General features: G+C 47.2%; 2 protein-coding genes and 1 non-coding gene across 4 annotated transcripts; 1 reads left to right on the forward strand and 2 right to left on the reverse strand.

Moving 5' to 3' along the window:
- On the reverse strand, positions 1 to 4322 carry Atf5 (activating transcription factor 5). The gene is made up of 3 exons (XM_046466254.2): positions 4106 to 4322; positions 2612 to 2905; positions 1 to 1359 (listed from the first exon to the last, which is right to left on the reverse strand). The coding sequence occupies exons 2-3, from the start codon at positions 2787 to 2789 to the stop codon at positions 674 to 676; spliced, it is 864 nt and encodes a 287-aa protein (XP_046322210.1). The 5' UTR covers positions 2790 to 2905; positions 4106 to 4322; the 3' UTR covers positions 1 to 673.
- On the forward strand, positions 3869 to 26619 carry Nup62 (nucleoporin 62). 2 transcript variants are annotated; one of them, XM_046466251.2, is made up of 3 exons: positions 3869 to 4180; positions 19647 to 19743; positions 23900 to 26619. In XM_046466251.2, exon 3 carries the CDS (start codon positions 23963 to 23965, stop codon positions 25523 to 25525), a length of 1563 nt encoding a protein of 520 aa, XP_046322207.1. In that variant the 5' UTR covers positions 3869 to 4180; positions 19647 to 19743; positions 23900 to 23962; the 3' UTR covers positions 25526 to 26619. The 2 variants fall into 2 exon arrangements, with proteins under 2 accessions (XP_046322207.1, XP_046322206.1); XM_046466250.2 differs by lacking the exon at positions 19647 to 19743 and having other exon boundaries at positions 3873 to 4180.
- LOC124108006 (small nucleolar RNA U13) lies at positions 16332 to 16432 on the reverse strand. Its single transcript, XR_006856583.1, has one exon. It is a non-coding gene; the product is annotated as a small nucleolar RNA U13 (small nucleolar RNA).
- Positions 26620 to 27588: the final 969 nt, after the last annotated feature.

A 27588-nucleotide genomic window follows, 5' to 3' on the forward strand; every position in this document is an offset into this window, starting at 1 on the left:
TCAGAGAAAACTCCACTTTTATTTCTGCTCACAATCTCCCAAAGGATCACACCCCCTCACCTAGATGCAGCCCCTCCCCACAAACCTTCACAAAACACTGATTTTTCTCCCAGAGCTAAATGATCCCCCAGTCACTAACTATAGCCATCCCCCTTCCTCCCCATTGGCCTGCAGATCTGCCTGCTCTGTGTATGTGGCTCCCTCCAGGAAACGATTCCCAAGGACACTTGGCTTGCTTTTTCACCTATATTACATGGGTCCCCTTCCCCGCCCCCCACTTGGGTTTTATTTGCACAGTCTCCCTGCATGTCTTCCTGGCCTCACAAGCCTGCTCTGTCTTGTAGTCAGTCCACCCCACCAAGGGCACCTGCAAGAAGCCACTAATTCGAAATTTGAGAGAGCAGGGCTCCTGGCTCCCACTGCTCTGAGCTCCCTGTGGGCTCTGGCTCCTCACTGTAGTGGAGGGTGTCAGTGTTGACTAAGGCTAAACATTCCCATGAGGGGCACAAAATCCAGAATAGGCAAGAGGAGACAAGGACAAAAGCAGGTGTGGGGGGGGGCAGAATAAGGATAGAGGCCAAGGGATGCAGGAGGACCCCTCCTCCCACCTCAGCCCCAGGACAAAAATGGACCTGAGCTGATGAGCAGCCCCTAGAACCCAAAGGCCTAGCCCCTAGCTGCTGCGGATCCTCTGGCTGCGGGCCTTATACACCTCGATGAGCAAGTCCTTGACGTACTGGATTTCCCGCTCCACCGACTCAGCCCTCTCCCTCAGCTCCCGGTTCCTCGCCTCCAGCCCCTGGCACTCGCCTTCCAGGGCCTCGCCCTCTGCCCGCTTCCTCTGGCGGTACCTCAGAGCTGCTGACTTGTTCTGGTCTCTCTTCTTCTGCTTGCGGTCCCCTCGGGCGGTAGCAGGATTTGGATAGGGAGTTGGGCGAGAGGACTGAGGAGGAGGAGGAAGAGGAGGAGGAGGAGGAGGAGGAGGCTGCTGCTGCTGCTGAGGTGGGGCCAGGGGCACCAAGCCCACATCCTCCTGTCCAACCTCGCTGCGGCAGTAGATGGCCAGCAGGTCGAGGGTATCCAGGGCAGGGGGCTGGGGGAGGTCAAAAGTGGGGAAGGGGAGGGGGAGGGAGGGTGGGGGTGGGGGTGGGGGTGGTGGTGAAGGTGGAGGGAGGAGTGGGCCCTCAAGGAAGAAGTCTTCCATCTGCTCCAGCTCCTTCTTGAGCAGGGAAGCCATGGCTTCCAGGTCAGGGGGAGGTGGGGAAGGTGGGGGCAGGGCACCTGGGGGCAAGGGAGCCTCCAGGGGGAGGAGGGCTGTAAAATCAACTCGCTCAGTCATCCAGTCAGAGAAGCCGTCACCTAGGGAGTGGAGGGGGGACATAAAGTGCCCTGAGTTCCTGGGTCCTCCACCCAATCAAGTGATCACTTATATGTCTTGTCTCAGGCTCATTTGTCTTATTCAATCAGTCAACCAACTAATAAGTCATCAAACCAGTCGACAAGCCACACAGTAAAGGAACAAATGAACCAGTCAACCAAATAACCAATCAGTCATCCAACCAACCATTCAAGGAATCAACTAACCAATCAACCCATTAACTAATTTTAGTTGACTAAACCAATAAATCAACCAAAGAATAAAAGAGTTAACCAAATAATGACCCCATTGTTAATAAAACAGTCAACCAACCATTTTTTCAATCATCTGGTACACTCTTTCCTGAGGGCCTATATCTGTAGTTTCTCCAATTTATTCTCTATTCTTAAAAGGCAAGCAAGATCACATCACACCCAAACACACACACCATTTCAGTTTTCTTCATTTCTCCTTTTTTTTGAGACTGGGTCTAGTTCAGGCTAGCCTTGAACTTCTGGGCTCCACAATCTTCCTGCCTCAGCCTCCCAAGCAGCTAGGAACACAAGCACATGCTACCATATCTGACTATTTATTAATTATTGAAAACCCACTATGTGCCAAGCATTTGGGATATAGTAATGGATATGTTAATTTCTGCATCAGGATCCCTGCATATGTTCTTCTCTCCCCTAAAATGTTCTTTCTTTGGTCTTTTCATGCTTACTTCTTCTCATCCTTTAGGCCTCCGTCTGTACATGACCTACTTGGTGGTTTCCTGGCTACCTGAACTCTGAACCAGGAGGCTGCTGAGGTGGGGCGAGGGGCATCAAGCACACATCCCCCTGCTCGACCTCCCTGCAGCAGGAGATGGCTAGCAGGTCAAGGGAATCCAGGACAGAGGACTGGGGGAAGTCAAAAGTGGGGAAGGGGAGGAGGAGGGAACACGCTTGTGGGGGGGGGAAGGTGGGGGGAGGAGTGGGGCCTCATTTTTAAGTGACTGCTGTGTTTTCCACTTCTCCCAATACATAATCTTTTGTCTCTTGCCTGTTTCCCCACTACACTGTGAGCTCCAAGAGGACAGGGATCATGTTACTTTTGCTCCCTGCTTTATCTATGGCACCTAAACAGTGCCTGGCACATTGTGGGCCCTCAATAAATACTCATCAAATGAACAAGTAAAGGAATGATGAATTCTTCCTTTCCCCCACCCCCAAGCCCCTAGCACACCCCATTCCAATCTCCACCTGCCCTTACCTGCCAGAGGCTCTCCTCCCCCTGGAAGCCCACCCTCCAGGGCTCCCCCAAGGACCTCATAGGGGCCCAGGGGGGCAGGGGCCAGGGGGAGTTTCCCATAGTCTACCAGCCAGCCCAGTCCGCTAGCTGGGACCAGGGCCCTGTCTAGCTCCAGCCCCAGGGTCGCCAGGAGTGACATGACTGTGGCACAGGCGCTGGGCACCGAAGGCAGAAGAGGTTACACCAACAGCTGGGAGGAGGCTCTGTGGGCTGCTCAGCTGGGCAAAGACAGGCACCAAGGCAAAAGTGGAGTACCTGCACATGAGACAAGAGGGTATCATGTCACAGTGAAAGGAAAACCAAGCCACACCCCATGCCAATGGGGCTCCTCCCTCCCCCTTCCAAGGGAGGTTTGGAACCAAGTCTTGTCCCTTCTGAATTCTAAATCTGCCCTTTCTTTCCCCAAATTTCTGACTCCCACCCATTCCCAAGGGAATTCTTTTCTTTTGATTCCCCAAGGTCCACCTCTTCCCCCAATACAGAACCCTAATGGTTTCTCAAGGGAATTACCTTGAGCCCCTCCCACCCACTTCATAATATTCTTCATAAAAAAATTCAATCCCAGGGGAATTTTCTTCCAGCCATGCTCTTTCCTCTAAAATACTTCCATTAGGCCCAATTCCCTTCCTAGATTCCATCCCAAATCAGTTCCCAGGGGAATTCTCCATGCCCTGTCCCTTCATCAAGGTCATCCACTCCAATTCCACTTTTCTCTTTCAACTTTAAGGCGACTTCGGCTGTCCCCACAAGCCCCCCCCCCTCCTCACAAGGACTTCCCCTAAGAGCCTCTTCGCTAAAGCTGTGGACTTGAGCTCCATCCCCTTAATGACAGGTGGCTCCTACGCCCCGCCCTCTGTACTGTCAATCTAGGCTACTCCGTGCCCCAGCAGATGTCTGCTTGAAATAAGGGAGTAAAACTGTGAGCCAGAAGAGCCACGTGGAGACCGGGAGACTGAAAGGGAGGGGCCGAGAACAGCAGCCCAACCCCCACCCCTCGTGCGGTTCTCTCGCCGAGCGTTAAAGCGCATGCTCCGTTCATAGAGTCGTTCATTGTTCTAGCAGGCCTCAGCCTTCCTGGGGATCAGTGCGCATGTGCAACCGTTTATAGCCCACCCCTCATAGTACAGGGTTCTGGTGGGCTCATGCGCAGGAGCACCGCGCGTGGACGAAATCGTTCAGAGGAAAAAACAACTACCCCTTCTGGAGGCTGGTGCGCAGGCGCAATCGCACGCGGGCCGACCTTAAACAGCAACTCACTGAAAGAACTCACCCTCCCCCCACCACTCGGGCCAAGTGCGCATGCTCAGCCGCGCGCCGACGGCCGCCGTCCCTCTTCTGCGCCTGCGCGACCGTGATTCCCTGCCGGCGTCTCCCCACCCTAAGGCCCTGTTGGAGTGCCGCGAGCTGCTAAAGGGCGGGAAAGGCAGTTGAAGAGAGGCGCGAGCGGCTACTCACTCCATGGCTGTGGAAAGAAGAGGCGGCGGCTGCCTCGATTGAAGAAAGACGGTGGAAGCGGAGAGCGTTGGCGCGGTAAGCGCGGAGAGGAGCCGGGGGCACTAATGGGTCGCGGCTACAGAGCCATGGCCGAGGCTACGCGGGCGGAGGCGGCGTCTCGGTAGCGTGAGGAGAGGCTGTGATCAGAGGACGGGGAATGAGGCAACCTCGGGGACTGGGGACAGATATACAGGGGGCGGCGCAGCACGGCCCGCTCGGATCCTTCCGCGCCCCGCCTCCGCGCGGCCCCAACGGGAGGCGATCCGGCCTCCTCTCCTGGATTCACGAATCTGAACCCCAACCCCCAACGACCTGTGGGGTTCTCGGGTCTACCCCCTTTGACCTGGGGGCCGTCCCCCTCCTTATAACTCTGAAGTTGCCACCTTCCCGTTGATTCTAGGGTCGAGTTCCTTGCTTGACTCCGAGGTCCTGGCCCTCTTTCCTCTTTATGATTTTGGAGATCTGGCCCCATTCTCTTACCTCAAACTCGCAACAGTTCATTTCTATAAAACGAGGATAAAAATCAACTCTACTTGGCGGACTTCTTTGTGGAAATCAGACTAGGTGATGTCAGCGAAGCCCTAAGGAGAGCTTGGCTCCTCCGTTCCTGTTTAAGGTATTTTATTATTAATAACAACTCTAGGATCCAGTCTCATTCTAGGGCCCTCCTTTGCCCCCAGACAGTTGAACATCCAACACCATCCTGAAGATAGTCATTCTCACATCTCTAGTGACATTGGAACAGAGTGGCGTGACCAATGCTCAGCCCGTTCCTCCACAGAGTTTCAGGTCCCAGTGTTCTTTTCTCCACTCCTGATCACCTTTTAAAGAGGGACCATGGTAACCATCCTTCATGTTTCTCCCCATGCCTTGGCCCTCCACCAGCCTGGGTGGGTGTGAGTCTTTCTTCTGTTGCAGAAACCCCTTCCTTTCCCATCCTGCATCCAGCTACATTAGAACATTGCACATAGGGTTTAGCTTTTTTCCGTGGCAGTTAAGAAACTGACTTCAGGATACAAAGAAGGTAGGGGAACCAGTGGTAGTGGTGCACACCTATGATCCCAGCCATTCTGGGGGCTAAGGCAGGAGTATTGCAAGTTCAAGGCCAGCCTTAACAACTTAGGGAGACGTTGTCTCAAAGAACTGGGGATGTAGCTTAACAGTAAAGCGCCCAAAGTTCATGCCCCAATACTGAAGGTGGTGGGCAGGACTCTGATCTGATCTTTATCGCTACAGGCAGATTACTTCACCCTCCACACCCTTTTTCCTAGTTGCATGCAGGATGTCCTTGGAATCTGATCACCTTCCTTTAGAGCACTTTTTGAGTTCTATATTTTCTTGGGCCTGTAGGGGCTATATTATAACATAGGCGGTATAGTGTAGAAATTAAGATGATTCTGGAGCCAGGTTTTTTGTGTTTAAACCGTGCACCACATTTGCTAGCTGTTATGACCATGACAGTTTTCTTTCACTATGGCTGTTTTCTCTGTAGTTAAAAAGTGATAGTTATAGTACCCTTTAGGCTGTTATGAGGATGAAGTGAGTGATTTAGTCCACATTAAGCCTTTATAGACTAGTGCCTAGCATATAGTAGGTGCTGCATAGGGGTTGTTATTATTATCATTGAGGTGGATATGTTCTGTCTTTGCTGCTAACTAGTGTTTTAAAACTGATTGCTGGGCATGGTGGCACATGCCTATAATTCCAGCCTACTCAGGGTGCTGAAGCAGGAGGATTGCAAATTTGAGGCCAGCCTCAGCAACTACATTCCCAGCCCATAGGTCTTGTTTAGAAAAGTTACAAAGATATTTCTTCATGCCCTCACCCAGTTTTCCCCCTTGTTAACATTCTGTATTATTACTAGGACACATTTGTCTCAAACATTAATTAGTGCATTACCTTTGACTAAATGCCACTCTGTTCCAGTTTCACTAGTGGTTCCCTAATGCCTTTGTTTTCTGTTAACTGGGAAAACCAAGTGCAAAAATATAAAGTAAACAAAAATTAAAAAATTAAAACAAAAAAACAAGTGTAATCGTGCTTGTTGGTGATCCCAGCTACTCTGGAAGCTGAGGTAGGAGGATTGCAAATTCAAGGCCAACCTCACCAATTTAGTGAGAGCGAGCCTCGAAATAAAATAGGCCTGGGAGGTTGTTCAGTGGTAGAGTGCTCCTGGGTTCAGTCTCCAGTACAGTACAAACAACCCCCCCCCAAAAAAAAAAAATTAGAAATGCCCTTTCTCAGTAGGAGAATCTTGTTTCTGGCTATATGTGGCGCATACTAACTGAGAAGGTAATGGTGCCAGGACTCTGGCCCCTCTGTTTCATCCTCTTGTGCCCTTTTCTCTCTAGCTAAGAGAAAAGGGCACAAGTTCACCTGTGCCCCTACCTAAGCAGTTTGACTTAGTTTTGCTGAGTGGGTGCCAATTCGCACACTTAGCTATCCAGCCTTTCCTAGCATATTCTAATTTGTGATGGTGAGTTATCAGTGGCTCCCTGCCACCCCAGCTCTTAGAATCCTGATCCCTTACCAATATCTGTTCCTGACCTAGACCCTCTGGACTCAGATGCCTTGACCTCTCCCAGCCTCACAAAGTCCTCTAGGGTCCAGGTGCCCAGCTCTTCAGCTCTGGTAGGAGTTTGGAGCAAGGGTGGGGCTGCTGGGGACTCTTTTTCAGTGCGGAGGGGCCTAGCTTGGGGAGTGAGGTGGCAGTTGCAGTCAGGTTGCATCAGCCCTGGCTCCTTGAAGGGGAGGGGGAGTAAAGGAATTCTCTGGGGACCTCCGAGCACCTGGCAGTGGCTCCTAGGTAGCAGAACTCTGGATAAAGGCAAGGATCCAGCACAGCAAGGGAGCAGGGGTGCAAAGGGGGAGGGAGACTAGCCATCTGCAGGACCCTGATAACCTGAGACTTGATGCCAAAAAAGGGCCTCACATCACAGAAGCCCCCAAATTGGCTTTCAGGAGACAAGACTGAGGCCTCAAGAGATAAAGTGGGTTGTGCAGAATCAATTACTCCTTAAATAGAGCCCAGGTATCATGGTGCTGCACAGCTTCCAGGACCCCATGAGACCTTTAAGCCTGGACCTTCAACTCAGATTTGCTGCTGCTCACAATTGCCAAATTCTATTGATCTCCACTTGCCCCTTGCCATCCTGTCTGCCCTCGAGAAGGCCCTCTTCACCTGCCCTATTGCAGCAATCTCTCGCTGGTTTCCTAATCTGGGTAGCTTAGCCTGATAGAAAACACTCTTGAATTTTGTGTCTGATGGATTAATGTTCTGGTCCTGAACTCACAACATTTAGTTCTAATTAGGGTTAGAAGCAAAGGTCTACTGTGCCTAAGCCTCAGCTGCCTTCTGCAGAGTGGGTCAGAGCAAGCCTGCTAGATTCACATCCTAGCTCTGCTCCTCTTTGACCCTTGGTAAGTGTCATTATCTCTGATTATTTCCTCACTCATAAAATGGGGCTAAGAAGAACCACCTCATAGGGTAGTGATGTACATTAATATATGTAAAATGCCTAAAACAGCTGGGTATGTGGGAGGTACCCTCTGAGCATTAGATCTTTTTGTATAAGATGCCAGGTGCTGGAGGATTAAGGACATGACACAGGTAAAGCCTAGTTCTTACTGTGAACTCAGGGTCTATACATGCTTCTTTCTCTTCCCATTCCCTTTACACTTTGTACTGCTTTCGGAGCCATCTCAGAGACAGATGTTAGTGTACATGATTGATGCCCCAAACGCTTACAGTGTGTCACTAACTTCCTCTTTGCTAGAATTGTTCGCCACAATTCCTAACCCTGTGCAATCACCTCCATGAGTGTAAATACATTTCTAATGAGTTGCACTTGCACAAAGGCTGAAGAATTTGCTCTCCTGGTCACTGATCAATGCCAGGAAAGGTAACTGGGTCACACAGGCCATGGGGGCAGGGGTTGGAGGTGGGTATCCTGACAAACAAGGGCAGGAAGGCCAAGGCCTGCTTAGCTGGGGAAAGAACAGTGCAGGGGGCTGGGCAGGCAGAACACAGGCTGCCGCGTGGCCCAGTGGCTCAGAGTCCTCCAGAGCCCCTCCCCTGCCCTCAGATTACCTCAGCCCCTCTTCAGAAATAAGTCACGGCTCTCAGAGACTGGTTAGGCCCATGTTCCTGACCAGCTTTGGCATCTTGAATGTTACCAACTATATTAGTTTCTTCTTATTGCTGTGATAGGTTGCCACAAATTCAGTGGCTCAGAACAACACACCTTTACTGCCTGATGATGCAAGAGGACAGAACTCTGTTCTCTCTGGAGGCTCTAAGAGAAAATCTGTGTCCTAGTCCTTATTAGTTTCTAGAGGCTGCCTCATTCTTTGGCTTTTGGCTTCTTCCTCACATCACTCTAGCTTCTTTTATTGTCATACCTCTTCATTTTCCTGCTCTCCCTCTAATGAAGACTCTATGATTGCATTTAGAGCCTGCCTAGATAATTCAGGATGATCTCTGCATCGAAGATTCTTAATTTAATCATGTCTTCACAGAGTCAATAAGGTAATTGGGGCTAGGACATAGACAACTTAGGGCAGCTGTTATTCAGCCTACATATCCTTCCTCTCATAGTCTGTTTCCTTATCTGGCAGGTAAAGAATGGGCCAGGCCTGGGTGCATCCTCCCTTGCATCTCCACAGGGACTGGAAATGGGAAAAGAACAGGGCAGACTGACAGTTGACAGCCTAATGTTCTGGAGCCCAGAATGCCATCACTAATTGTGTGGCTCCACCCCTCTGTGCCATGGTTACCTGATCCGGAAAATGAGGACAATGGCAGAACTCCCTCAGAGGACAGTGATCAGGATCAGAGTTAACACATGGGAAGGTCTAGACCAATGTCTGACTCAGCAAGTATGAGCTGCCCCAAGACAGGGCTTTCACAGACCCAGAAAGAGTGGTGGGCCCCCAAAGCACAGGGACCACCTGGAAGGCACAGATACTACTTGGGGACAACCTTTTATACTAGGCAGCAACACCAGACTAACAGTACAGATTTTACAAGAGGGGTTGGAAATCAAGATTTTTTTTTTTTTTAATCTAGCATTAACAAGTACTTAAGAAAAAAACTCCAGCTGACAAATCATGAGTGTGTCTAGGGCTCAGGTTGTGGGCCGTTGTAACCTTCATGTTCAGTGATTTCCCTTTCCCAATTTTGCAATCCTCTCTGGTTATAGCAGAGAGCCAGGTGCTTATTATACAGAGTCACTGAGAATTGGGATCAGGCCCCTCTCTGCTGGATTTAGGACTGAAAAGGAAAAGGGTCTCATTCAGTTACGGGCCAACTCTGTGTAAAGTTTGGCAAGACAACACTTGTGAGGAAAAGGTACTTGTTGGGAGAAGAGGCTTAGTACCCTGTCTGTTTCTTATCAGCCCTCCATGCCTCAGTCAGAGGCCACCAGGACCACATCTTATTGCAGGGAGAGATCCACAGAGGCCCTGGGGGGTGGGGCATCTCATGGAGTGTTAGGAAGGGCTGTGTCAGGTGATTTGGCAGGTTCAGAAAGGGGGGCTTTGCTCTGGGTTGGATGTTTGCACTGTGGAGACAGGAGGACTGTTTGGAGCCAGTGCTGTAGTTTGTTAGGAAGCACAGATCAGCTCTGAGCCAGGGGTGAGTGATCACTTTTGTAGTTTGGAAAGCTTTCATGTTTTTGTCTGTTAAGATTTGATTCCAAGAGTGTCTTTTCTCAGTGTACCATGGTCACAGTGGTCTTGTCTGATGTTAGCGTCCAGCAGGAGAGCACCAGGGCCTAGACATTTGGGCTGTTCTTCTGTTTCTCACAGCAGATAATGTGCATCTTGCCAATATGGAAAGGGGGATGAGAGAGCTGACAGGACTGAGAGGCAGCTCCCCTCATTTGGCAGGCCATGATGCATGTTCCCACAGGGGCACTTGGGCATGGAGGAAAAGTATCTGCGCCTGGACCCAGCCAGTTCTCCTGGGCTGGACAGTCTTAATGGAAGCTGAAGGGAGAGAAGAAGAAGAGGGAACCACAATGTGAAGACCTCACAGGACCCCTGGGCTCTTTGCTGTTCCCTCAGCAGTATTGTGGACACTACCTGTGGAGAAGGTTGAGAGTCATAACACTGAGCCTTAGGTCTGCTAGATCAAGTCCTTTGATACTTTTTCTGACCTTTCTACCTGCTCCTACCATGGAGCAGGAACTCCAGAAACAGAGCAATTGAGGGGCAAGAGCAGCTGATACCCCTCTTGCCTTACTTCTATGCCATGAGGCAGATAAGGTGAATTGGATTCAGATTGGGCTGGAAGATCATGGAGATGGCCTAAGATGTCATCAGAGACATGACATAGGGTGGTGGTGGTAGGGAGTGGAAAAATGTCATATTGGAGAGGTAGGAGAGGCTTAGTAACGGTTAGAAGCTCAGCCCTGGAACCAAACAGCCTAGATCAGAGTTGTAACCATAGTGCAGGTAAAGCCCTGAAAACAGCACCCAGCACCCAACAGATGCCTTTGGAATATTAGTGTGGTGATTCTACCCAGAAGCCAGGATAGAGACTGTGGTTGGGTCTAGTTCTCAGAATCAAAGCCACCCCACCCCCACCTCTGGTTGCTTTCACGTAGTTCCCTGAGAGACTTCCTCCACAGTAACCGTTGCTCCCACAGCCTGATTTGGATGCTTCCCTCCCTCTTCACTGACATCACTGCTTTTCTCCCAGGAAACTAGTGTTGAGAGGAGAGAGGCCCAGGAGGGAGCACAGTGATGTGCAGTTCTCTACCCACCACCCCCGTAACTTTTTTTAAAAGTTGCCCCTTCTCAGGTCTCTGTCCTATCCAGGCCCTGCTATGTTCCCTATGGAACCTCCTGATGGCCTGCATAAGTGACCAGTGCATTCAATTCCAGTTTCTTCCTGGTTGAGCCTGTTCTCAAACAGCATTACCAGCCACCGTAAGAGAAAGTGTGGTCCTGTCTTTAGAACAGCCTGACTCCTGCCCACCTCTGCAGCCTCACTGTTACCCTTGACCTGACCTTCCTAGCATGCTGAGGTTATTGGTTGGTTTGTTTAATGTATAAGCCACATCTGCTTCTCAAAGTATACAATTCAGTGGTTTCTATTACATTCACAGAGTTGTGCAGCCACTTCTACAATCAATTTTAGAATATTATCATCACTCCAAAAAGAAGCCCTTGGCCATTATCTCTCACTTCTTTTCCTGCCTAGCCCTAGGCAATGATAATCTACTTCCTGTTCATAGATTTACCTATTCTAGACATTTCATTTAGTTTTTGGCTTCTTTACTCAAAATCATGTTTCTCTGTGTGTGTGACGCACGCATGCACCCTGGGAGTCGAATGATTGAGCTCAATTTTTTAATTTTTAACCTCCCCCTCCCCCCACCCTTTTTTTCCGGGGGCGGGGGGGGCAACAGGGTCTCACTAAATTGCTGGAACTGTCTGGGATTTGCAATCCTGTCTCAGCTTCCCAAATCTCTGAAATTTTAGGCGTGTGTCATCACACCCAGTTCAACATCATGTTTTCAAGGTACATCTGCAATGAAGCATATATCAATGCTTCATGACTTTTTTTTTTTTTTTTGGGTACCAGAGATTGAATCTTAACCCTAACCTCTGAGCTATATCTCCAGCCGGGTTTGTTTGTTTGTTTGTTTGTTTGTTTTTAATATTGCAGATGGGACACAGTGCTTTTATTTTGTGGGGGTTTTTTGTGTGTCTTTTTTTTTTTTTTTGGTGGTGCTGGGGATAAAACCCAAGGGCCTTGTTCATGTAAGACAATGTAAGACAATGCTTTTATTTTATTCATTTATTTTTATGTGGTGCTGACATGCTAGGCAAATGCTCTACCATTGATCTACAACCCTGGCCCCCTTCTTATTTATTTATTTTTAAACTTTTGTCAATTTGTTTTAATATGTTAGTAAACGAATCTTTCATTTTTTAAATTTTAATTTGTTAAATATGACAGCAGAATGCATTATAATTCATATTACACATACAGGGCACAATTTTCATATTTTTTGGTTATACACCATTTTTTTAATTTTTGAGACAGGTTCACGCTAAGTTGCCGACTTTGAGCTTGCAATCTTCCTGCCTCAGCCTCCCTAGTCACTAGGATTACAGGCGTGTGCCACTGCACCCAGCATCAGTGCTTCATTCCTTTTTTAGGACTGGATAATATTCTATTATATGGATGTGCTACATTTTTGTTTATCCCTTCATTGGTGGACATTAGGATTATTTCTACATTGGGGCTCTTACAAATAATGTTACTGTCCTGTGAAGATGCATGTACAGGTTTTTGTGTGGACACGTTCCCCCCCCCCCCCGGGGGGGAGGGCTACTGGGGATTGAGCTTGGGAATCAACCACTGAGCCACATCCCCAGCCCTAATTTGTATTTTATTTAGAGACAAGGCTTTACTGAGTTGCTTAGTGCCTCACTTTTGCTGAAGCTGTCTCAGCCTCCCAAGCCTCTGGGATTACAGGTGTGTGCCACCGTGTCTGACTGGACATGTGTTTTTATTTTTCTTAAATGGTACCTATAGGGTAACTGTTTGACCTCTTGAGAAACTGCCAGACTTTTCCAAAGTGGCTGCATCATTTAACATATTTAATATATCCACCAACAAGGAATGCTGATTACAAGTTTCTCTATATTATTAACAATACTTGTTGCCATCTTTTTTTAATAGAATCACCTTTGTGGATGTGAAGTGGTATCCCATTGTTTTTCTTTGGGGGGGGTGTACTGGGAATTGAACTAACTCAGGGGTACTCAACCACTGAGCCACTTCCCCAGCGCCCCCCACCTTTTATTTTATTTATTTAGAGACAGGATCTCACAGTTGCTTAGGGCTGCCTCCTGTCTCAGCCTCCCTAGCTGCGTTACATGCATTACAGGCGTGCACCACCACACCTGGCTGTACATTGTGGTTTTGATTTGTGTTTTCCTGGTAGCTAATAATGTCAACTATCTTATCACATGCTCATCAGCCATTTGTATATTTTCTTTGGCATTCTTTGTTTTCCTGTCCCCAAGGCAATAGGCCTTTGCCCATCTGAGCTTTTGCTTAGAATGACATAGTTGACCTAACTTAGACTTGGATTGCCTTTCCTCCACTTTCTATGATCCCTCCCTTCACCCATCCCCCAGGGAAAGTTAATCTCCACTGCTCCCAGAGTTTCCAGTAGTTTTTAACAAAACTCTTATAGTATCCAACATATTGTCCTATAGTTTACCTTTCTGTCTTTTATCTCCAGTAACTTTGAATTATTTGAGGACCAGGACCTTGTATCCTGCCTTTGACACTTATGTTGATATTGAGGAAGCCACTTAATTCTAAAAAGAACATGCTAATGGTGCTTAACCTCTGGGGGAAGGGTTGAGAAATAAATGAGCTAGTCACTAAAGTTTTTAGCAGTATGCTTGGCACAAAGCAATCTCTGGAGCTGGTGTGTTTTACTGAGCATTTACTGAGTGCCCACAGTGGGAACATCAGACAAAAAAATAAACAAGATCCAAAAAGTAAGGATGTGTTTCATGTGACCCCTGAGTCCTAAGGATAAACAAGGATAGGTATTCAGGAGTGTTGGGGGATGAGGGGATTTTAGTTTTGCATAGGTTTAAAGTGAGTCAGGGAAAGACCTCACAGTAAGTGACATTTTAGCCATGGCCTAAGGAAGTAAGGGAGGTCCTCTTCAGGGAAAGCAGCATTCCAGGGGTAAGGAACCACAGATGCAAACCTTCTGGGGCAGGAGTGGTTTGAGCAAGTCCAAGGTATAAGCAGGAAACCTCAAGCTAAACTAGAATGAAGGAGGTAAAGGCAGCATAGTGGACGAAGGCACCTTACATTTATGTGCAAGTTCTTGTTTGAAGACCTGTTTTCAGTCCTGATATGTTTTTCTTTAATCACATTTGAATAACACTGTTTCTTGAGGGCAGTAGCCATGCCATATTAGTTTTGGTACAGGGGGATTAAACCCAGGGGTATTTAACCACTGAGCCACACCCCAGCCCTTTTTGTATTTTAGAGACAGGGCCTCACTGAGTTGCTTAGTACCTTGGTGACTCTCCTATCTCAGCCTCCCAAGCCGCTGAGGTTACAGGTGTGCACCATCACGCCCAGCTGACATATTGTTTTTATTTGACTCAGCACAGAGCTGAACCTGTCCTAAGTTTCAGTGGATGTTTGTTGAATGAATGAGGTATATTTGTGAATTATTCAACATATGCCAGCACATGGTGGGTGCCGAGTGGCTAATGCCTTTTATCATTTTTAGTAAATACAACTGATACTTTAGATTGGAAATTTTGTAATTTCAGGTGCTTAACTGGTTGGAAGGAAGTATATCTCTCCAGTACTGCTCATTATTAGGATGAACAGGTACAGGAAGGGTGGAGGGCAGTTTGATAGTCTCTGGGAAACTCAGAATGTAGGTAGCATGCTAGCAATTCTGCTTCTCAGGATCTGTCCTGGGAAAACATCTATAGCCTGTGTCAAAGATGTGAACAGGATACTTACTGCAGCATTGTTTGTAATGAAGAACAATTAGAAGTTCTAAGTTTCCATCGTAAAAGAATAAATAAAATGTGATATGTCTCTACAGTGGTCTGATTGACAGCATTAGAAGGAATTAAAATCAAACTGTAGAATGATGCTTTACAGTATGATGACCTATGTATTAGCAAAGACACATAAAAACATTCTGGCTATGACTGCACACAGATAAACAGAGGAAAGATACACAGCAGGTCTTTGTTTGTTACCAGAGATTGAACCCAGCAGTGCTTAACCACTGAGCCACATCCCCAGCCTGCTTTTATTTTTAAAGAGGGTCTTACTTTAAACTTGTGATTCTCCTGCCTCAGCCTTCCAAGCTGCTTGGATTATATGCATGTGCCACTGTGCCCTGCTACACAGTAGCTTTTTAATAGGGTTACCTCACAGGTGTTGTGGACCAGAGTGTAAGGTAGTGTTCAAGGGAGGATTAGTTTTATCAGTAATGGCTCTAAAAAATATGCCTAAAGAAATTACTTATTAATTATATAGTTAAAATTTAAATGTTAAAAATGTAGTTGGGTGGAATTTTTTCAGTACAATAAAGAAAACAATCTTAGCAAAGAGGTAGGGTCCCAGCACTAGAGCATTCCTCAGATATCTTCCAGTTCTATTATTTTTACATTAAGAGCGGTGGTTCTAGACTCCTTAGGAGCAAGGCACATTGGCATGGACCTGTACTTGGGAGGTTGAAATAGGAGGATCGTTTGAGCCCAGAAATTCAAGACCAGCTTTTGCAACATAGTGAGACCCTCTGTTTAAAAAAACAAAAACAAAAAACAGACCAGCACAGTGGCACATGCCTATAATCCCAGCGGCTTGGGGGAGGCTAAGACAGGAAGATCCCGAGTTCAAAGCCATCAGCAAAAGTGAGGCACAAAGCAACCCAGACCCTGTCTCTAAATAAAATACAAAATAGGCTGGGGATGTGGCTCAGTGATTGAGTGACCCTGAGTCCAATCCCTGGCACCATCACCTCCCACTCCCCACCAAAAAAAAAAAAAATTCTTAAGATCTACTCCTGTGGTTGTTTCCTGGCTTCTTTACCATGTATGTCTAAGCTGATTGGCGTTCCCATGGGGAAAATTGCTATTTGTCCCACCACCTGAGCTCCTTAGGTGCAGCTGGGCCTCAGGAGTAGGAAAGAAGATATAATTGCTAATTAGTTGTGACTTCTTGGGAAAGAGTATTTTTCAAGGGAAAGAGGGAAGAACAGAAGGTTGAGGACCTTGAAGAATCCAAGAGTCATTTAGGTACCACCCTATGCAGCAGGTGACAGACATAGTTTGGGAGCCTCAGACAGGTCAGTGCCTCTCTAAGAAACTCAATTTCCTTTTCTACCCAATGGGGAGAACAGGCCTGCTAAGATAAATTAAATGAAAAAATAACAGTGCATCTAGGATGCTGTTTCTTAGATACAAACAGACTACAAATTTCGAATTTGCTTGAGTGTACAGAAAACCTCTAGAAAGAAGCACAGATAACAACTTGTCTCCAGGAGTGAGAGCTAAGTGGCTTGGGACAGAGGACCAGAGTATTCCTTTTTGTACCTTTTCTTCATAGAATTATGAGGACCTGCTCATAGAATTAAGAGAGTAGTTTTTTGTTTGTTTGTTTTAATTTTGTATGTTAGGTAATGTGTGCATGTTATGCAAGGTTTAGTGGAAGATACATCTCACAGAACGTGTGAACACTGAATCATCATACTTAGGAACAGAAAAGATCAAGTTTGTCATTTTTAAAGCCCATCAGTGTGTCATTGAGGTGGTTGAGAAATGGGGCAGGTATGGTAAGGCCTCTATGGCAGGTAGCATGCAGGAACACATGAACGTTTCAATGTTAAGTGTCTGAACGTGCTCTAAAGATTCCTGTGATTCATTTTGGAGAAAAAAGATGAAACACAGCCTAAGCCACTAGGATCTCCTGTCAGCAACCAGGATGAGTCTGCCTGGTGGAACCCTTTTATGGCCTACTACCACCCACACTCATGCTCTGGTCTGGCCGCACAGGCCTTTCTACTGCAGAACCTGCCCGGCAATACCTGCCTTTCCTATGCATTGCTTTCTCTTCCAAGAGCATTGGCACCTCTGCCTTGGCTGAGGTCTTAATAAGGTGCTTCTTGTTCATCAGTTGGTTTCCATTCTTGAAATCAGGCTCTGAGCTGATCTGTCCCTTGAGGCTTCTAGGGTTTTCTTTGACAGGAGGGAGAGGGAGAAGCTGATTCAAAGGATATTTATGATAAATGGATAGCAAGTCCTATTTGACATGCTGGGTTTCCTGGCTGGTGATATGCTGCCCAGTGAATATGCTCAAATGGACAAAAGGTGGGATTTTGGACAGGTAATCCCTCCAGAAACACAGGTAGCAAAGGTGCAGGCCCATCACCAATGTGGTAGGGCAAGTGAGGGAAGGTGGTGCCCAAGAGTGAGTGAGTGTTTATTTTTCATTTTGAGACAGGGTCTCACTAAGTTGTCCAGGCTGGCCTCAAACTTGTGATCCTTCTGTCTCAGCCTTCTCAGTAGTTAGGATTACTCTTCCACAATTTTTATTTTATTATTTTTTTGGTAGTGGGGATTGAACCCAGCAGCTGGGCTTAACCACTGAGCAACATACTCAGCCCTTTTTAGAGATAAGGCCTTGCTAAGTTGCTGAGGCTTGGCCTTGAACTTGGGCACCTCCTGCTTCAGCCTACCAAGTTGCTGGAATTATGGTTGTGCGCCACTGTGCCTTGCAGGAACAAGCCTTTATTCCCCTCTGTGTTGTCATCACCTTACTCAGGGTAGTACTGAGTGAATTATTAAAGTAAACAATTCAGGTAAAGTTAAGTTGGAGTGGCAAAACAACTTAAGATGGAGGTGAGTTAGTAGAACTGAGTGATGGTTGGCAATGACAGAAGAGAACCATGGTTCCCAAGCTGGGGGGTGGGATGAATCTGTAGGTCACAATCCCAGGTGGGTCTTTCCTCAGCTCCCAGATGGTAGGGATGCTCTGAAACACAAGAACAGATATATGAGGAGTGGCAAGAGGACCAGTAATCCAGGTGAGCCACAGGTTGCTTCAGCTGTGCCATCCAGCCCTGAGCACCTGGTGCAAGCATTCCTTTCCGCTTTACCAGGAGATGCACCACTTCCTTAGTTTGGGTTCCTCTTTGCTTCCTCTGGCACCCTTGGCTTCTCTTAGGAAAATTCTCCCTGATGGTAAAAATGGAAATGCCCGTGTCCGAGTTCAAGCTAGCTTGCATTTGTGAGAAACTCTCCAAGTCTTGGCTGTCAGTGACTTTGTTTATCAAAGTCACATTGTGCACATTTTTCAAATTGTGATTCTCTCACCTCTATTCTTAAAGAGTCCCAGGTCAGACTTTGAATTCTCAGCCAGACCATTGCCCTTGCCTTAATCTAGTGCTCCCTAATTTCTGGCCATAATAACTCCTACCCCTTACAGTCCCTGTGGCTCCCTCAACAAAAAGTTTTAAGTTACCAGACTAATATTTGTGACTCTGCTGATTTCTCCTACCACATCTTGTGTAACTGAATGTCCTCAAGACCACCCTCAGGCTCAGTGATTCACTACAATTCACCAAGCTCAGCAAAGCTGTTATACTTGTGGCCAGTTTTTTACAGCAAGAGGCCACAAACTAAAATCAGCCAAGGGGAGAGGTGCATAGGTGTGAAGCACAAGCTTCCAGGTGTTGCTCTTTTTGGAGTTCATGGACAGCATTTAGTGTTCCCGGCAACAACATGTGGCAGCACATGTGGAGTACAGGTGCTGTTTGACTTAACATGATGCTGTGTCCTGAGAAAATCCATCATAAGTTGAAAATGGATGAAGTATGCCTAACCTGAACAAGCTGGTTTAGCTGCACTGCACACTTCAGATTACTGTCATGATTGAAGGGTTGACTGCAAGCAACCCCTGGTTGGCTGCTGCCCAGCCTCTGAAGAGAGGATCATTCCATGTGTCACCAGCCTGGGAAAAGAGTAAAAGTTTAAGTACAGTTTATGTTGAATTCATATCACTTTTACACCATTGCAAAGTCAAAAGAAGTTGTAAGTTGAACCAGGCATGGTGGTGTAGGCCTGTAATCCTAGCAACTGAGGAGGTTGAGGCCAGAGGATCATAAGTTCAAGGCCATGCTCAGCAACTCAGCTAAGCCCTCAATAACTTAGTGAGACCCTGTCTCAAAATAAAAAATAAAAAGGGCAAGTTTTAAGTAGAACCATTGTAAATAAGGGACTGTTTGTAGTGTTAACCAGGGAAGCTCACCTGAACCTTGGTATCTAAAGTTCTGTGGAGGATCAGTTCCACTGGCAAGGAATATCTTGCATGGGTGCTCTCTCATCCAGTGAGGAGGCCCACAGAACAGGGTAGATGAGAGTGTGGCTGTGGAGTCAATATTCGAGACCTTCGGAGACCAAGCAGGAAGCAGGTCTGATTTTATTGCAGTTTCCATATATACTCAGGCAGTAGCTAAGCAGATTACAGGCAGCCACCAGTACAATTTCTGCTAACTGTCCTTGCAGCGACCAATCAAGAAGTGGGCCATGGAGCAAGCACAGGGATTACAACACATGGCCTCACACCCAGGGCTGGGCCTGCCACTCAGATGCCCTTAACATATGCCATGTATGCGGTACTCCATGCATTTGTCTCTACAATATCTTTATGGATAAATTTAGATATTCAGTCCTCAGTGTCCACTATAAATCATTGTTGGTGTGGACTACCTGGATGGCCTAAGGCCACAGGGGAATCATGACACAGTTTCTATTTTCCAGGGTCTTAGAGGTTCTCTCCTAGGAGCTGGGCAAGAGCAAGTCTTCATAGAATGTTTACGGTCTGCACAGCTCACACCTGCCAAGTCAACCCTTCACTGCACATCCACTGCCCCTCTTGACACCCCAAACACCTGCTGTTTCAGGCTCTGTTGTGTTTACACAGGATCCTCCCTGACCTGGATGACCTCCCCTCCCTACCCAGCTCCTGGCTGGCCCTGACAACCCTGATTCTTTCAACACTCCCTGGAACCCAGGCCAGGGTAAGAGCCTCTTCCTTGTTCCTGTGACATGTGCCCCAGCCCTGTCCCCACCTGGAACCTGGTCCTGAAGCTCACATTTGACATATCTCTTGACCACCTTGATGGCAGGAGCCATGGCTTAGCTCACAACTCTGGCCCTCGTAGTCCTTATTGACAAGATGGACCTACCCTGAAGAGTTTGCTTTCAGGAGTGAATAATAATCTGTCAGAAGCATGTAGAACAGGGTTGGATCAGCATGTGTGCACCACAGGAATAGATCCTGGCTCCTATATTGTTGGAAAACTGATGGAGCACTTAATCAGTGGTGAGCCATTACACCAGTCAAGCCCACAAGTTTTTTTCTCTTGTAGTCTACTAAGATTGTTTTTTGTTGTTTTCCTCTTCATAGTACTGGGTGTTTTAACCCTGAACTACATCCTAGCAGCCTTTTTTTGTTTTGTTCGAGACGGTTGAATTAAGTTGCCCAGGCTGCCTCAAACTCTTATGATCCTTCTGCCTCAGTCTCCTGCTTCATTGGGATTATAGGCATGTGCTATTATGTCTAGCTCTTGTAGTTTTGTTTTGTTTTGTTGGTACCAGGCATTGAACCCAGGGGCACTCAACCACTGAGCCACATCCCCAGTCCTTTTTTATATTTTATTTAGAGACGGGGTCTCACTAAGTTGCTGAGACTGGCCTTGAACTCATGATCCTTCTGCCTCAGCCTCCCCAGCTGCTGGGATTACAGACGTGCACTACCGCACCTGGCTCTTGCAGTAGTTAAGAACTTTTTATAAATGTTCTTGTGAAAAATTTAGCTTCAACTTATTAATAGCAAAAGCTCTCTAAAACTGAGTTCTTGAGAATTGAGACATAAGTTAGCCAGTCAGCTATTTTTGGCTTCTAATAACAAACCCAACTCAAGGTGGCTCAGTGTGGTCTTACACAAGAAGGTCTGGGAGCTGAGACATCTGCCATATGGCCTCTGGAGAATAAAGGGACTTTTTATGGGGAGGGCGGGGGAATACCAGATAAAGAACCCAGGGGCACTTAACCATGGAGCCACATCCCAGCCTTTTTTTTTTTTTTTTTCTTTTTTCCCCATTTTTATTTAATTTAATTAAACTTATTTATTTTGTGGTGCTGGAGATTGAACCCATGGCCTGCCTTGTGCATGCAAGGCAAGCACTCTGTCACCTGAGCTATATCTCCAGCCCCGCCTTTTTTTATTTTTTGAGATGGTCTTGCTAAGTTGCTGAGGCTGGCCTTGAACTTGGTATCCTTCTGCCTCCTCTTGAGTCGCTAGGATTACAGGCATGCATCATCATGCCCAGCATGAAGGAATCTTTTACAGAATTTCCTAGGATAGCTTTGTAAAAATGACAAGGCCAGCATTCCACCTCCAGAGAGTTGACCTTTGACCTGGCAGTTTTGCATGTTTTGAGTGCTCCCAGGTAGTGCCACTGGACAGCCAGTTGAGATCTACTGGCTTAGACCAGGCCAATCCAGCATGGTGACCGTGGGGACATCTCCCGCATGGCTGTATGGAAAAAATAGGGGATTATGAGGAAAGCAAAGGATACAGTAAAAGGGATGAGGACAGCTGTAGGAGGTTTCTTGTGACTGAGGATGTAGCTCAGCTCAAGTGCTTGCCTTGCATGTGTGAGGCACTGGGTTCCCCAGCACCACATAAAAATAAAGAGGTACTTTGTGTTTATCTACAACTAAATAAATATTTTTAAAAAAGAAAAGGAAAAAAAAAAAAAGAATTGACAACCCATTTCCACCTCAGCCTTTTCCCCTAACTGTGCACAAGGGCCAAAATCCTGACCTCCCTCCCATGACACTTATAAAGTTAGCTGAGGGTCTTGGTGAGGAAAGTATAGCATAGTGCTAACTACACAAAGTTGTTAGAGTTGGAGTCAGCTGCCCCAGAAAGCTCTAAGAATTGACATTTGTTGCCCAAGGATGCACTGAACGGTGTTAACAAACTGTGAATTCATACTAAACTTGAGGTCAGCCACACCCAGGGTCTTTTACGAAAGAACTTCACAGCTGGTGTTTACCGTACCTCCCAGTCCCTTTTCTCACCATCTTCCAGAGGCATCCACAATGTGAAAATGCAGTTTTGTTTTTGCCCTGTGGCCACAGTGATAGTGAGCACCCAGGCTTGTACCCTTCCTATGTTGGCTGTACCCCAGATGGTACCCCACCTTTCCTGAGGAGAGAACTGAGCATCTTCTACTTCAGAACCATATTCATTTCCTTTGACTGCTCTCACAAATTACCATAAACTTAGTGGCTTGGACACACATTGGTTCTTGTACAGTTCTGCAGGTTAGAAGTCCGAAGTTAAGTTTATAGGGCCAAATCAAGGTATGGGCAGGCCTGGTTCTTCTAGAGGCTGCAGAGGAGAAACTGTTTCCCTGCTTTTCCTTTGGTCAGGGACCCCTTTCTCCATTTTTGATTTAAAGCACATCAGTTCCATCTCTGCTTCCATCATCACATGGCCTTCTCTTTTCCCATCAAATTTCCCTCTGCATCCATCTTATAGTATCACATGTGGTTTTTGTTTTTGTCTTCTTTGTTGTCGTACTGGGGATTGATTGAAACCAATTTTGAGATAAGATCTCACTAAGTTGCTTAAGGTCTTGCTAAGTTGGAGGCTAGCCTCAAACTTGTGATCCTTCTGCATCATGTATTGCCATGCCAGGCCCCATTACAAGATTCTAAATCATATCTACGTAGTCCCTTTTACTGTGTATGGTGATGTACTCCCAGTGGACACATTGGAGGGTCATTATACTGTCTGCCACACCAAACTCTATTGGAAACCAATTAGGGGTCCTTACTTACTGCCCACCTGGAAAGATTATACTCTTATGCCTTGACCAGGCCTGTGTAGTTTATACATGCCGCCTTTAACTAGGCTGTGGTCCCCTCCTACCTGGTCTAGGGTCCCCTTCCCCATCATCTTTGAGACACAATATGACAGAAAGCCAGCCTAGGATGGCTTGTTTAATTCATTAACTCAGTGTATCCCATTCAGATTGTGATTATAAAAATTGGCTGTGTGAGTCCACTAGTTCCTTATAATGAATTCATACTCTGTAATTTGGTTCTTTCAAAAATCAAGGCCTGAAGGGCTTGTGGCATATATCTGTGATCCCAGCTACTTAGGAGGTTGAGGCAGAAGGATCACAAGTTGGAGGCCATTAATATCTTAGTGAGATCCTCAGTAACTTATCAAGATTCTGTCTCAAAATAAAAAGGGCTGGGTGTGTAGCTCAGTGGTAAACAATCCTGGGTTCAATCCCCAGTACCAAAATAAAGTGAATGGAGATGTTCTGGCCCTGGGAGCTTTTATCCCTCTCCCTTCTCTCTCCCCAAACCCATCACTCTCTGTTGGCAACTCATTGTTTCCCACTGCAGATGGCTAAGAAGATGCCCAGGGGAAAGCCTGGATACATACCCACTGTGGCTACATCTGCAAATAAAAGAAGTTATTGCCTTTTAGCCTGGTGGAAAACCCTAGATTGGCTGACCACATCTCACTTTATTCCTGAGCCAGTCACCACATCCAGAGGCATTTAGTGCCCTGATTAAGCATTCAGGTCTCACACCCATCCAAGAATGACATAGGCTCCAGCCTGCCCTATGCCCCCTGAAGTTGTGAGGGATGTGCCAGAGCCAACCTCTCAGCAGCATGAGCCAGATCAGTTCCCAAATGCTCTGTTTATAGCCAGCAGGAGAACCTCACTGGGTCCCACCCTGGGAACAGGTCCCAAAGGTGTTATTTTGTATCCTTCTAGTTTCATTCACTGGAAGTGCCTCCATTTGGACCTCCTCATGGGGGCTGAGTTCACTTCAGGGTCGGTCTCCCACTTTCTCCCTACAGTGGAAGGCTCCCACTGTCCTGAACATGTTCGCACACTACCCAGACACACATAGCTTGTAGCACCTGACTCTTGGAGCATGGATTAGTGCTTCCTTTGCTAGTTTAGCAGAGTCTAATTAGGGTTATACAGAAGGAAGAGGAAAGGTTGCTGCCTGTTTTGTAATTGTCTAGCCCTACCACCCTCCAAACCAAGCATGCTCCATCATGCCATTGAGGTTGCCTTTTCATAACTGCCATCTGATCATGTTGCTTCCTCTGCTTTAAAAATCTTCCCCAAGGTTGCAGACGCTGTTGGATTTGCTTGGAAGCTGGAGTAGCTGCTGCCACCAGAGTCTGGAGTCATGAGCGGGTTTAATTTTGGAGGCACTGGGGCTCCTACAGGCGGGTTCACATTTGGCACTACAAAGACAGTAACCACCACCCCTGCAACGGGGTTTTCTTTCTCTGCTTCGGGCACTGGAGGGTTTAACTTTGGGACTTCCTCACAGCCAACTACAACCACCCCTTCAACTGGTCTGTTCTCACTCACTACCCAAGCTCCAGCAACACAGTCCTCAGGGTTCACATTTGGAACAACTCCTGCCTCTGGAGGAACTGGCTTTTCCTTAGGAATCAATGCTCCAAAGCTAAATTTGAGCAATACAACTACCAGCCCAGCCACAGGGAACCCCAGTGGCTTTTGGCTTGGCAGCAGCACCCTTACCAATGCCATTTCAAGCACTGTTACCTCCAGCCAAGGGGCAGCACCCACTGGTTTTGTGTTTGGCTCCTCTACCACCTCTGCAGCCCCATCCACCACATCTGGAGGGTTCTCCTTCACTGGTGGAAGCACATCCCAGACTGGAACCTCTGGTTTCAACATTGGCTCCGTTGGCAGTTCTGCCCAGCCCACCGCACTTTCTGGATTACCCTTCACTCCAGCAGCACCAGCAACCACTGGAGCAGGGACCACACAGCCAGCCGCTCCCACACCCACTGCTGCCACCACCAGTGCAGGGCCTACTCTCTTTGCCTCAATAGCAACTGTTCCCACTTCATCCAGCACCACAGGGCTCTCCCTCTGTGCCCCAGCAACCACTGCCGGAGCTCCTGGAGCTGGTACACTGGGGTTTAGCTTAAAGGCTCCTGGAGCAGCTTCTGGTGCCTCCACAGCAACATCCTCTTCCAGTACCACCACCACCACCACCACCACTTCTACTGGCTTTGCCTTGAGTTTAAAACCACTGGTGCCAAGTGGGATCCCCAGCAATGTACCAGCTGCTGTGACAGCTCCACCTGGCACCAGTACAGCTGCTGGAGCAGCCACCTGTCCTGTGATGACCTATGCGCAGCTGGAGAGCTTGATCAACAAGTGGAGCCTGGAACTGGAGGATCAGGAACGGCACTTCCTTCAGCAGGCCACCCAGGTCAATGCCTGGGACCGCACCCTGATTGAAAATGGGGAGAAGATCACCAGCCTGCACCGGGAAGTAGAGAAGGTGAAGCTGGATCAGAAGCGGCTGGACCAAGAGCTTGACTTCATCTTATCGCAACAGAAGGAGCTGGAAGACCTGCTGAGCCCACTGGAGGAGTCAGTCAAGGAACAGAGCGGGACCATCTACCTGCAGCATGCTGACGAGGAGCGTGAGAAGACCTACAAGTTGGCTGAGAACATTGATGCACAGCTGAAACGTATGGCCCAGGATCTCAAGGATATCATCGAGCACCTGAACACATCTGGAGGCCCTGCCGACACCAGTGACCCTCTACAGCAGATCTGCAAGATCCTCAATGCACACATGGACTCTCTGCAGTGGATTGACCAGAATTCAGCCCTGCTGCAGAGAAAGGTGGAAGAAGTGACCAAAGTGTGCGAAGGGCGTCGCAAGGAGCAGGAGCGCAGCTTCCGAATCACCTTTGACTGAATGCAGGTCTCTTCAGGGCCATGGATTTGGGGCAGCGGGGTGGGGGTCATGTCATGTTGGGTTTCAGTGAAATAACTTTCTTTCAAATTACTGTGCTGTTGAGAGAATGGTTCTGTGGTTGGACTTTTCCCATTAGCAGATAGGAAATATTCTGAGTCCTCTGGTCCAGGCAGCAACATGATGGGTGGTTTTTGTGTTATATGTGTATCTTTGGCCCCTCTCACCTACTACAACCACCCACCTCTTCCTTCTTGTTCCAGCCAAGTGATGGAGAAATGCTCATTCACTGAAGAACAATCTATTCCCTATCCAGGGTTTGTGTTTGGCAGCCACTCTGTCCAACTCAGTCTTGGGTATGCTGAAAAAAGACTAAGGTTACTCCCTGTCATTTGAGGAGATGGCAGCCTGGTCTTGGAGTGCAAGACGTATGCTCATGAAAATTAACCACCAAGACAAAAAAATGGAACTGACAATGGGATAGAGAGTTTCAGAGGAGGAGATGGTCCCTCAGGGTCCACAAGGGATGACAAAAGGTCAGAATTCACACCCAGAGGCCTCCCTTTGCCTGGTTAATATACATGTTCATCCTCCAGGACTTGCCTTAGGCTTGCTACCTCCTGGAAACCTCTTGATTGTGCAAAGCTGGGTTAGGTAACCATCCTGGGGTCCCCTTAGGACACTGGAGCTAGCACTTCACACTGTATTGTGTTGACTGTGTGCTTCTCTATCTCACCATTAGATTGTGAGCTCCTGTGGGCAGAGACTGACTGTCATTCCCCTTTGTGTCCCCATCACAGTCCTGTCACATGTTCAATAAACAATGAAGATAAAACTCAGCATGTTACTCTACAAAAGTACCTGTTAAAGTGTAATATGGCCTGAGTTGCCAGAGGCAGCCACAGACTTGGTTCTGCTCTCTTCCCATTGCCAAAGTTAACTTAGTCATGGTAAGATCCAGTGTCTTGAAGGCCAAAGCCAGTTAGTTGGTTGTATTCCAGTTGTCTTTCATATCTTGTCTTTGTACTTTGCTGCATTCTTTGAAATACCTGTGATGGTATGTTGCTTTCCTAAATAAAGTGTATTGTGAAATAAAACCTGCTGTTTGGGTAAATATTAGAAGGAGAGAGTTGCTTTTCAGTTTGAAAAGCAGAAACAAGCAAAACTACACTGTTCATAGACACCAATCAATATGTGATTGGACCTATGGTGAGGAAGCAACACAAGTTCAAGACAGGCATTCTTCTGGTGGGACAGTTTAACTAGAGGTGGAAGAGCAGCACCAAGGCAGGGTCCATATTTTCTATAGAATCCTGTCTTGAAATAATGTGTGAATGCTGTCATCCGCCACCATATGTAAGACACCACCCCAGCGGGTGTAAATGTCATAGTGACATCATAGACTGCATTCCTCTCTGTCACAGGGCCAGCTGTGGGATTAAGGTTATGCTTCAGTGGTGAAGAGGTGAAGCTCTAGAGTGTGGGTTTGTATGGGAGGGCACTTTGCAGGTAAAGCCCCATTGCCTCAGCCCTCCAGACCCCCATGGGCTCAAGTGATCTCAAGTACTTGAGTCTCATTCTTCTGGGGAATGGAGAATCTGGCCCTTTGGCTTTCCTTAGTCTGTTCAACACTAAGCTGGGCCACATATTTTGGAGATTTATGGCCCAGTTTTCAGAAGTTTTCCAAAGTTGAGGTCATGAGTGATTATTTCCTTGGACTATCTTTTCCACTAAAGAACAAGAGTTTAGGGGTGGAGTTGTGGCTCAGTGGTAGAGTGCTTGCCTCACATAAGTGAGGCACTGGGTTCAATTCTCAGCACTGCATATAAATAAATAAATGAAGTCCATCAACAACTTAAAAAAAAAAATTAAATACCAAGAGTTTAGTTCCAGCAGAAGCCATAGGAGAGGAAGCAGAATGAACTAGAGGAGAGGAGCCCTGAGTGCCCTAGTGGCTTTTCCCTAAAAGCTCTGCCAGCTAACTGTCCTTTTTCTGCTGTGGACCTTCTTGCCTGTCTGATCCCTTTGCCCAAAGGAAGGCCTCAATTTCCCCTAGGGAAAAAAAA

Source organism: Marmota monax, unplaced genomic scaffold (assembly GCF_021218885.2).
Source record: "Marmota monax isolate L192 unplaced genomic scaffold, Marmota_monax_Labrador192_F-V1.1 WCK01_AAM20220418_F8-fsc00160, whole genome shotgun sequence".
Classification (NCBI taxonomy): domain Eukaryota; kingdom Metazoa; phylum Chordata; class Mammalia; order Rodentia; family Sciuridae; genus Marmota; species Marmota monax.